Source organism: Solanum tuberosum, unplaced genomic scaffold, assembly GCF_000226075.1.
Source record: "Solanum tuberosum cultivar DM 1-3 516 R44 unplaced genomic scaffold, SolTub_3.0 scf00104, whole genome shotgun sequence".
Taxonomy (NCBI): Eukaryota; Viridiplantae; Streptophyta; class Magnoliopsida; order Solanales; family Solanaceae; genus Solanum; species Solanum tuberosum.
Genome location: NW_006239030.1, coordinates 892,975 through 904,508, shown reverse-complemented (window position 1 = coordinate 904,508; position 11,534 = coordinate 892,975). Strand labels below are relative to the sequence as shown.

The following is an 11,534-nucleotide window of genomic DNA, read 5'->3' as shown; positions in this document are numbered from 1 at the left end:
CCCCCCCCACCTCCATCATGCCAATTACCGTTTTTGATCATGTTGTGAAATAGAAAAAAAACCTTGGCACAATAGCATCATTTCTTTTGTAAACTCTAATAGCAACCTTGATCAAAGGGCTGACATGTTTCTATACAAAATTGGCAACTGAAAATAGTTGCAGTGTTCTCCAGAAATACTCTAGGAGTAAGAATGCACATATAGGCACTGTACATTAAGATTGCTTTTTCAATTTTGTTCAAGGAGTATTCTTGCTCTGTTCTGCAGTCCATTCAACTCACCAAGAATCACACCCTTGTTGTCGTCATATTTATTGTGTACGATCAAATTTATCAAATTTTGGAGCAGTGTTGCAATCTTTCCTGTCAAATTCTCAGAAGGGTTTTCTTCAGATTGCTTATTGTGGCCATAAATCTCAAGCGCCTCAGATTTTGCAGCAGCTCTCTGAAGCACATCATCAGGAAGTCCTGAAAAGAGTGGAGATAAAAGAATGTGGCTTAAAACAAGCTAAACCTGAAATAAATGGAGACCCAAGTTCATAGACTAAAGTTGCCACTCAACCCAAAACAACCCTCATTAGACGACAAAAGAGAGATCAAGTCAGACATACTTAGAAAAAAAATTAACAGACATACCAGCAAGCCGAGCAACATTGACACCATAACTTTTAGGACATGCACCTGGTGTCAACCTGTAAAGAAAAGTAACTTCCTCAAGACCTCCGGAACCTTTTCCAATTTGGCATGCCATATGGCACAGCGACACCTGCACAACCAAAAAAAATAGCATTCCAAATAAGTCATCTACTGAGCATAAATTTTAGCAGCTTAATAGTCTAAATCAAACAGCAAAAAGCTAATGAGCATCACCCAGAAGGCATCAGATTATTAGCCGTCTGAATCTAATATTCTGCTAGCTATTGGATGAAAATGTGCAGTCAAAATGCTTGATCCTTAAAGCAATGCAATCTTTTATGAAGCAATGCATATTAAATATGGCAATTCAAAGGGAAGTGAAAGATCAAAGACAGTACCCTGGAGTCTTTTTGATAGTCAATAGATAACCGATGATAGTGGGTAGAAAACATTCCTCGACATTGCACCTTGTGGACAAAGTGTTCGAGAACTGATTCACTGCCAACAGGGCCAGAAAACATAACAAACATAGTGATATTAGGTGAGAATGATTGAGCAAATAAGGCTGAGAGAATAAATTCACAACATAACAAACAACCAATAATGTTTTTTTGTATAATTGGCACATACGCTATTGCTTGTCCATCAGAAGTAGATGTACCGCGGCCAAGTTCATCAAGCGCGACGAGTGAATTACGGCTTGCCATAGACTGCAATTATTAAGAAAACAAATGTTCAGATCACTTCATGATGAGAGTGAAATTAATATCAACAACTCAATTATGATCTCCCCATGTTTGCTCTTAATAGCACCCATGTCTAAGACCATCTTAGCAAACACCATAATATAAGTCTATTATTAATTCTTTTGTTGACATAATTCTCTTCCCTTCACTCTCAATTAAATAGAATCATATCTAACAAAACTGAATGGTAGTCAAGCAATTGATTACAGCCTTTTAGTTGAAATTACTATCAACCTCATTTTGCTCTTACTAATGACCACGTCTAAAGGCCATCCTTAGCAGATACCATAATATAACTTGATTATTTATTTGTGTTTACATAATTCTCTCCCTTCCACTCTCGGTCAAATGATATTTTATATCTAGCAAAATCAGATGGTAGTCGAGCAATAAATTGATAACAGCCTTTAAAAAAATAAAATCTCACCAGCATTGAAGCAGTTTCCAAGAGTTCTGTCAAGAATGTACTCTGGCCTGCCATAATATGATCTTTGGCGCCCATTCTTACAAATATACGATCAACAGGTGATATGTCAAACGATGATGCTGGTACATCAGCTCCTACCTAAGAAGCATCAAGAGCTTTTAGCCATCAATAGATAAGAAAAACTCTAATTTTCTTCTGGAAATAACTCACCTGGGCCAAAATTACAGCCATGCAGACTTGGCGCAAAAGAGTTGATTTCCCTCCCATGTTAGGACCAGTGAGAAGGATAAAGCTGGCATTTGGAGGACCGCCAAGGGAAACATTGTTGGAAACAAAGGTTCCCTTATCTAGAGAATCGCTTCTAAGAACAGGATGTCCTAAATTTTCAGCGAGAAGAACTGGCACGTCATCTTGACTTGGCATTGACTTGATGTTTGGACGACATGTTGGTCCCTCATAGTAATCACTTGCAATTGACAAACTGATTAAAACATCCAATTCTGCAAGAGATAACAACCACATTTTTAATGTAAAAGATCCTGGATGTTTCCATTAAGCTTCTTTTGTTTTATACCTGATTATATAGCAGATGCTCTTGAATCAAAGTGAAATCAAATTTAAATTTGAACTTCATGAGCAAAAAGCTCTTTCTAAAGCAAGAGATAATAGTTATATTCAACACATAATGCTATTTACTGAAAAATGTTTGGACAGTGACTAATCTCTAGATTTTACTTTAATTTGAAGCCAAATAAGCACAGAACCAAGTTGTTTTTTAACTGATAAATTGCTACAAAATAGGGAACCTCCCTCCAAGTTTGTTATAATTACAGGCACCTTTCCTCTTTTCTGGAAAGCCAATGCCCTTCTGGTAACTGTTTCTAATTTATAAAATATAAGAAAGAGTAACTAATATTAAAGAATCACCTTTTTTACCCTCATAAAAGAGGTAACCTTTTTATCTTTTCTTTCTATATCAGAATACACTACTATGGTTTTACTCATAGAGAAGAGACACAAAGCAAAGAGAGACTTCATTTTGCACCTTTCTAGAGTTTTTATGTTCCTAGTACACTGTTCAGCTGGGGCAGAGTGCTTATATTGAGTGGACAGACTGACCAAGCTACAATAGACGAATGCCATCCTATTGCATCACAAAAGGGAGGACGAAGTAGGATCCAAAGAATGATACATAGGTTTTCCAGCTCCAATTTTCTCAAGGAAAGAATACAATCAAATATGCATGAAAAGGAACACAGGTAACTACCATGAAGCATCATGTAGTTGCCCAAAAGTATGCAGAGAAAACTGAGAAGATGAAAGTAATGTTTCCACCATAAGCAAGTAAGATACTTTTTCTTTCTGAAAGACTTTGACTAGATTCACCATTAAGCACTAATGATACTACCTGCTCCAAAATAGGTAAAGAAATAGGAGGAAAAGGGACTTGAGGGCAATATCTGATTCTATGTCCAAATTAAGGGTCAACAATACCTGCAGTAATACTAACTAATTCTCTCCACTTATTATGATGTTCACAAAACCGTCCTATCAATCTCCGCAAAATGCTTTTTAGCTTAGATTCCTTCTCTGAATCAGCATGTGAAAGCTCTCCAATTAATTTCTTTAAGACTGGATTCCAGTACCTGAAATAACCCTGCAGGCAAAATAGAAGATCAGTAAAGGCACATGGCTGGAGATATTGCTTCTACCACCTATTAAACCAGTTGTAGTACTTCTAAAAACAAAGCAAGTGCACAGCTACTGCTAACCAACAAACCAGGGAACTAGTCTACAACAAGGTGGTGATTTACTTGTTTAAATCTAGTACGAATACCAAATACACCACATAGTAAATTTCCTAGTATCATTCCTTTGAATTCTAGAATCACCACAGTTTTCCAAAGATTGAAGGAATCTTCATGCTCTCATCCAGCCCAATACAGATAAACACATAAAAGGAGATAATTTGTCACATATTTACTATGTTTGCAAGGAGGGATAATATAACTCACACACAAACTAGAAACACTGCCACTGTTGTTAAGCAGCAGCATCAACTGCATGGATACACAGCTCAATAGAATAAAGAACATGGGCTAAACAATTTTATTTAAATTAGCAATCTTCTACAAAATGGTTTTGAATTCATCATCTATGTCAACTCGAAGCATCATTCTAAAAATAACAGGCACTGCATGCAACTAAGGAACCAGCTTTGAACTTTCTAAATCTCATTAGTAACAGGTAAACTTCGCTGTCGCATAGCAAGAGATCTCATGAACACAATGTCTGACCGTAGGCATGTTCAGCATTGGCCATGTAGAAGTACGCCTACTAACCTTTTTCGATGACTGTAATTCGTACTCCTTTGGAATGCTCCTGCACAAACTTTCCGGTACTTCCAAAAGGTATGCATCTTTTCCTATTGTCACGTAATCTATCTGCAACATTCACAAAATATTAAGTGGATCTGGATAACCTCCCCTATTGCTCAATAGGATATTTAAACTACGTTCTTACTGATGAGTCTCCAAGCAGTTTCCTCTGTTCCTTCAAGTGCTTGGATAATTTATGTTCAACCTCCTGAACTTGTTTACATGCAGCATCATACTCCTCATCAACCCCTTCATGAGGTATAATACGACCTGAGTTATTTGCTTCCACCCAATCAAAAGCATCCTTGAAATGCTTGAGAACTGAATCTACATCTGGAAGACCATTGCCTAAAAATTCAAATAAACTGTCAGATGCCACCAGAATTTGCAGCATGATTGAGTGATTCAATTTGAATAGTACCGAGTGTTAATAGATGATGTAGTAGCTTTGAGTCTGTGTTTCCCAAGATCACCCCAAGTGAAGAGCATGCATGTACCATTGATTCACATCCACGTAAAGCTGATATGAACTCTTGCAGTTGTTTCTTTGCTGCATCCTCGTATAAAGTCACTTTATTTGCATTTCTTCCATTGGCTTCACTGCGTCGTTACAAATTTAAGAGCAAAATACTTGAGCAATGACTACAGAAGAACTTGGAAAGAAACAAAGATTGTCGAATCCGAGAATTGTCAATCTTCACCTGCTACCGAAGAGGCGTGCAAGCAACCGCTCCATATCAGGAAGCCTTGATAACTCCTTTCTAAACTCAAGAACAGAAGGTAGATTGAGCCCCTAGAAAAGCATTAAGCACGTTATACCATCTCATTTGTCAAAGAAGCTCCATTTAGAAGCTACCACTATACAACAGAAAATTATAAGGAGTAAAAAAGAAAGTTGTAGGCAAAAGGGTAAGAAAATTTAGTTCAGTACAATTCTTGTGATCCTTCTTTATTAGATATACCCGACCTTTAGAAGTACCTACTTGATAGATGGATTAACATTTATCACCCTCCAGCCAAAAGGAATTAAATAATGCCACAAGCAAAGGACCACAAATCAAAAAGTTCAAAAGTTCACCATCAACAGTACAAACACTGAACCCTTAGGAACCTGAACGTACCTTTAATCCGGCTACAGCATCCTGACGTTCTCTAATGGATTCTGGACGATACAAGGGTCTTGCAAGCCATGATCTGAGCATCCTTTTCCCAAATGCTGTGATACAGTGGTTGATTTGAGCGTATAATGTCCTATATTAACGAATGAATCACCTCTAAGCTTGAAGACAAAATAATCAATAAAATGCAATTAAGCTAAATATACCCTGAAGAATCTCCATTTCGACTGTTCTCAAATATCTCAAGATTCTCCAGTGCAGCTGCATCAAGAACCATATTCCATTTTTGAGTACCATCACAAAAACCAGAAAGGGGAAGTAGCTCAAATTTCGCAAATTTGAGCAGGGATTCATCCAGAAAAGCTTGCTTCAAGTAGTATAGCACTCCTCCAAGTGCTGAGAGTGCATAACTCCCGTTCCCACCAAGATTTATAAGCTCACATAAAGCATCTGGTAGAAAGTTCCTTTCACCATCTTCCTCAGAGGCAGTGCTTTCATGTGTTCCCATTTCATTTGGAGATGATGACAGCAGTGACAAGCTCATGTTCCTATATACTCCCTTCACCTCACAAATTGTTCTCTCAGCATCCCAAAATTCAGAAAGAGGAACCAACTCATTCACTAGCGGATTTCGTGTGTGCCGCATCAGCACTCTCTCGGTCTCATGACTAAGCAATTTAGCAGGCTTTATTATTTCCACCGGTCTTAACTCAGAAAGTAGACAACACAAGGCACTACAATCTGAATCATCTTCAAACTGTTAAAGAAATACATCAAATTACTAACATTACATTTCGGTAAATGAAGATTAACCAATATAGAGATAGAATAGCGTACAGGATGATAACAGGGTTCCTTACAAAACTAAGGATTTTTAAATAAATACAACTTTGGAAGCTTTGTTGTACCAAGGGTCCTTCAGTTTACTGGCAACAGAGAACCCCAGACAAGATTTTATCCAGAGTAGACAAGAACAGTTATTTATGGCAGACCTAATCACCTCGCACATACTACTACTCTTGAATGTTCTTGCACTTATTTTCATGGCTAAACAAAACAAGTTTCTTCCAAACAAGCAGATAATCACATTAAATTAACGCGTTGTCAACACAAAAGAAGAATTTTAGACAAGATCATCAATAAACTAAATAAGGAAAAAGGTGATGCTTATGCTAGAAACCTAAATAGTGTATGGTGGGGTTAAGAGAGAGTGGAGAGGTTTGAGGGAAGGAAAGAGAACCAATTAATAAGGTTAGGAAGATGGCAAATCCAGGAAGCGAGCAGACTAATGCAGAAACCAGAGATGGAGAAGGTGCCAAGTTGGTTGGAGAATATCAACATTAAACTGGTGGAACTTGGAATTAAAGATATAAAGAGAACTTCTGTTTAGTAGCATTCCAGTAAAGACTGTATTATAAACTATCCTCTCATTAATTGATTAGCCAGTAATATACCCTTAGCCTGTGAAGTGCACACATCACTATATGGGAAGGTTGATCAAAACTAATTCAGGTTCTAGTGAACATCTCATGAAGCTAATCAAGATTCGCAGAAAACTATCACCCACAGAAAGCAATCTTATAGAATCAGACTGATTGACAGCAAACATGCTACACATGAATAGCAACAAAATAGCACAAAACATTTTACCAATAAAACTAAATAAAATTCATAAGCTATTACCCTGTACCTGTCCAATAATAATCTTGCCCGTGCTAATATCAACCAAACAGACACCATAAGTACGCTTCTCCTGTTGGAATGCATCAGTTAGAAAGCTTTCAGTCACTGCCATCAAATATGAAGCATCAGGGTTTGCCGCAAGCATTTCTCCCTCAGTTAATGTTCCTTTAGTGACTACTGCACATATTTCACGTCTGACAACCTGGAATGGGGTTTGATATGTCAGCTACAGAAAGAACTGAGAAGGAAGTAAAATTGTCATCACTATGACTGCTTCAATCTTATGTAGCACAATAATGACCTTATCTTTAGATCCCATCTCTCTTCGACGATTCTCAAGCTGTTCAGGTGTCTCTGTTTGCTCAACCACAAGAACCCTATAACCCTGTTCCATCAAAGCAACTCATAGTAAGATCCTTGCCATGAAAACACAGGCAATCAAACTAGCATCGGGAATATGACACGGATACTGAACATTGAGCAACTACAACCTTCCGAGCCAACTTCTCTACATTCATTGAGAAGTTCTTTTCTGGAAATCCACAATGTGGTTGCTCTCCCTGGATATACAAAGGCAACAGTCAGCTATAAACTTAACTTCAAGATGCACACAAACTTATGAGTAAAATTGGAACATCCTATCGCAAGGAACAACTGAGAACCTTAAAACAGAAACATGCAATTTAGTCACAACATAATACAGAGCATAAACCACTCCCTTCCTGAACAGGAACAGTAAAATGAAGCATAAAAGATGCATGGTTGGCTCGCTTCCTTTTCTCTTTTAGGCATATCTACACATTGATGACCAATTTATTTTTATCCTTTGTTACCTTTCATTTTTCTTTTGGGTGCATAAACTCAAGTTACCTTCATATACTGCAGATGAAGTTCCTGGGCTCCAATATGTGCATCCATCTCATAAAGCTCATAGAATTTTCCCATCTGATTCATAATTCATGGAATAATTAAAATCATCATATAGAGGACAAGTTGAAGAAGAAGAGATGAAAAGGCTGCAAAACAACTTCAATGGAAAAAAGATTAAGCCTTCAATAAGCTGCCACCATCATTACCTTAAAAAAAAGAACTTTATCCATGTGCTTCGACTTGAACTCCCACCATTGTCTCTGAGCATCATTTACATCATTAAGAGGTAGGGAAAAGAATTCCTAAGATATCTAACCAGGAGAATCCAATTACCTGACCACCAGTTAAACCTTTTAAAAAATTAAGAGGTAGGTAAATAGTCCTTGGATCATAATTGGCGTCACCTGGGGACCTCCTATTTGCATCCTTTCTATCTCTGTTTCAGCACACAAGAAAAATTCAGAAATAGGCCATATCAAGCAAAATGGTAAAACATCACCCATCTCCTCCTAGATCAAATAAAACAAAACAAAAAGTGAACAGATATTGATAGAGTACTTACTTTCCAAGGAATGGGAATTTCTGTGTTTCACGTTGTCCAAATCTATCTGCTGCACCACACAGCAATACATTGTCATTGTTGGATGCCTTGGCACCTGCAGGGCAACAAAGCCACCTCAATTTATTTCCTAAAACATTTAAGCATTAATTTTCTTGTAAACTCTAACACCTAGGCAAGAAATTTTAAATTATTACGGTAACAAACTGCAACATTGAAAGTTATTGACCAATTAGGCAACCTCGTTCCTGCCTTACTACAAGTTCACAATTTCATTTGGATCCAACCACATATAGTCCAGATTTCCCCCCTTCGTTTTTGTTCTTTGGACAAGTGGAAGTTTTCTCTCATTTCCTATCTTCCCCCTTCTAGTCTGAATCCTTTTTTGGATTATTTTACACTTTCCTTGCAAGAACGACCATATTTGGTAAGAACAGCAAACATTTCTTTTTTGCTCGATACAAAGTCAAAGAGTCATAATAAGTCATACATATTTGGGAAAATGATACTCATGTGAAAGGAAAAATAAACATTCATAGCAGGACCACTGTAATATAGGTACTTAAAATGACAGTTACTATCTTAGTACAACACCATAACCGCCAAATGTTCTAGAGTATTCAAACAAGTAAACTGAACTTAATAGGACACAAAAGAAGCAGGTTCAATCACTTACAATCCTCTTTGGTTGCAACAGGCTCTTTTCCATTTACTCCAATCACAGCAGAGTCCATTTTGCTATTAGCACTCCTCTTATCTGAAACAGTCTTACTCTTCTTGCTCGAACTCGGAGTTAACTTCTCCCCTTCACCAGTTTTCCTCTTCCTCGCCACCACCTTGCTCCCACTCACTTTCCGACTTTTAGGTCCAACAACATCATCGTCTTCTTCCTCAATCTCCAAATCCATATCCTCGGAAGCATCCTCACCTTCAGAAACTTGTTTAGCTGCATCCTTTCCCCAATCTTCATCCTCAGAATCATCCTCAACACTCTTTAAATCCTCCAATTTCTCCTCCTCCTCCTCCTTCTCTTCCACCACGGAAGACCTCCGCAACCGCCTCAACTTCCTCACAGGTGCCTTCACCCATTCAATTTTTTCTTCAGATAAATCAATCATTTCCTCATCACCGTCATCATACTTAACCAAATGCTCACCAGAACTACTGTCAAAAGACTTCACACAGCCTTCATACCATATTTTATCCAACGGCCAGTAAACCTTAACTCTTTTGTCCACTACCTCTTGTCCATATGATGGCTTAAGGTCAACAATGGCTGAAATAGGCACAGTAATCTTCCGCTTTGCGTTTAGAGGAGAAGGAGTCGTAGGACTAGCACAAGGACTGGTACTAGGACTAAGATTAGGTTTACGTTTAGTATTAGGGTTAGGGTTAGATTTTTCTGGAATTTGTTTGGGGAGAAGAGGTGAAGGAGAAGGAGACGAGAGGGTTTTGGAGAAGAAAGAAGTGATTTGGCTCTGTTGATTGACTAGCGGTGATCTGCCATTGCTGGAGCGGCGAGAAGAAGCCATTTGTGGCAATGTAGAAGCAAATAGTGGAATGAGTGAGAAGAGTAATGAAATGTACTATATCTATATATATGTATTGCTTCTCCCAATGGCGGGAAGAGTGAACGTTGAGTGCCACAGTTGGCGGGAAGCTTCTCTAAGCCCTTCTTACTGCTTCATTAGAGACTGCATATGTTTTTGTTTTTTTTGAGGGAAAGGTTTAGTCATTCTTATAGTGTCTTGCTTTTGTTTATTGTATATAGATCATTGCGTTTGGATCATATTTTACTGGAGTTGTGACACATTCTTTATGAAGAATGTGACACGAATTGAATTAATGGACTTCAAATACAAATACAAGATATTGAATGAAAAATAAAATAAAAATACATCCAAGGAAGAGGTCACCATTAGCTCCATTTTTTTTTGAAAAATCGCTTGGGGTTCATTTGGTTTGCAAATAAGTTAAATCGTGTCTATAATATGACGATTTAAATTTTAATGATTAAAAAAAATAAAATAGTAAGCTTCTTTTAAAAATAAAATAGTTTGATCATTATATTAAAAATGAAAATGTGTGTAAAATGTGTGTATGATTTTATATATATAACATATAAAAGATACCTTTTAGAATTAAAAAAAGACTTGGAATTATTAGCCTTTAAAGGACTTGGGAAAAGATCTATGGAGAAAGGTAAGTCATTTGATTAGTTTGTCACGGGATAGTTAATTACAAGATTAATTTTTTATATTAATGTTGTATAAAATTGAAATCAAAATAGTGGTAAGACTACTAACGGAATTGCTCATATCAAAAATAAATATTCAACTAGACACGGGATTATTTCCATCCAATGAGTTAATGCATAGATTGAAAAAAATATGCTAAACAAGGAATTAGTAATACCAGAACTAATACAAGCATTATTTTCTCTTGTTGCTGGGCTTGTATGTAATGGATTAAGCTGTGCTTACATTCAATTTTCATTCAGGAAGTTTGGCTATTCGAATCGAAACAACAAAGGACTGACTGAATCTCAAAGTATAGTAAAAGTAAACCAAATAATCCTGTTTTCTGAGTAACATTCTCGGGAAGAAACATGCAAAAAAAAAAAAAAAAAAAAGAATGCCCCCTCTCTGTATCTCCACAGGGTATTTCTACTTGGTGTAAACTGTACTCCAAACCCCCCAAAATAATACAACAGACAACTCTAGACTCAGAGACCAACCATTTCCAGAGCACAAGCACTGAAGATCCATTCCACAAAATTGGATCCGCCAGGCAGTTGGAAGAAGGAAAGAAAACTAATAAGCTAAGGAGAAGCATGCCCTCATAAATTTGATAATTTCTTGGTAAACCAATCTGAAAGACACTTCATTTTCAGTGAAAGCTCTCTGTTTTTGGCAAAGTAAGCCTCACCATTTGCTATCATCACAGAGAAATCATGCTTCATTGCTTTCAAGCTTCTATAATAGTTGTTCTCTAACCTTAACCGGATTATTTCAGGTGATAGAGGAACAGGGAACCTGCAAAGAGCAAATCATTTATCGTGTTGGGTCCATTAATAATTGTGCATGCCAAGCGAAAAAGTTATTATAACAAAACACCC

The 11,534-nt window shown here is 37.2% G+C and overlaps 2 protein-coding genes across 8 annotated transcripts in view; both read right to left on the bottom strand.

Moving 5' to 3' along the window:
- Positions 1 to 80: 80 nt before the first annotated feature.
- Positions 81 to 10,137, bottom strand: LOC102602160 (DNA mismatch repair protein MSH6). The gene is made up of 21 exons (XM_006349132.2): positions 9,093 to 10,137; positions 8,420 to 8,513; positions 8,191 to 8,293; positions 8,064 to 8,117; positions 7,858 to 7,932; positions 7,479 to 7,547; positions 7,289 to 7,372; positions 6,995 to 7,189; positions 5,511 to 6,061; positions 5,308 to 5,437; positions 4,888 to 4,979; positions 4,608 to 4,786; positions 4,332 to 4,534; positions 4,151 to 4,252; positions 3,303 to 3,465; positions 2,019 to 2,308; positions 1,809 to 1,946; positions 1,266 to 1,345; positions 1,034 to 1,133; positions 636 to 765; positions 81 to 467 (listed from the first exon to the last, which is right to left on the bottom strand). Exons 1-21 carry the CDS (start codon positions 9,946 to 9,948, stop codon positions 229 to 231), a joined length of 3,927 nt encoding a protein of 1,308 aa, XP_006349194.1. The 5' UTR covers positions 9,949 to 10,137; the 3' UTR covers positions 81 to 228.
- Positions 10,138 to 10,825: 688 nt separating this feature from the next.
- LOC102601826 (PH-interacting protein) overlaps positions 10,826 to 11,534 on the bottom strand; it is a 26,081-nt gene continuing 25,372 nt past the window's right edge. For all 7 annotated transcript variants that reach the window (XM_015309500.1, XM_015309498.1, XM_006349131.2 and 4 more), the window contains one exon: positions 10,826 to 11,451. In XM_015309500.1, coding sequence (XP_015164986.1) covers positions 11,256 to 11,451 — 196 coding nt within the window. In that variant the 3' untranslated portion in view covers positions 10,826 to 11,255. The remainder of the gene's footprint in view (positions 11,452 to 11,534) is intronic.

What these genes read in the sequence shown, in the direction of transcription:
- LOC102602160 (XM_006349132.2), bottom strand. Translation starts at nt 9,948, where the DNA reads ATGGCTTCTTCTCGCCGCTCCAGCAATGGCAGATCACCGCTAGTCAAT. An exon ending in CGAAATGGAGATTCTTCAGG is followed by an intron (nt 5,438 to 5,510) that starts GTATATTTAGCT and finishes TCGTTAATATAG; the next exon opens with GACATTATACGCTCAAATCA. An exon ending in TGGAAACTGCTTCAATGCTG is followed by an intron (nt 1,346 to 1,808) that starts GTGAGATTTTAT and finishes TAATAATTGCAG; the next exon opens with TCTATGGCAAGCCGTAATTC.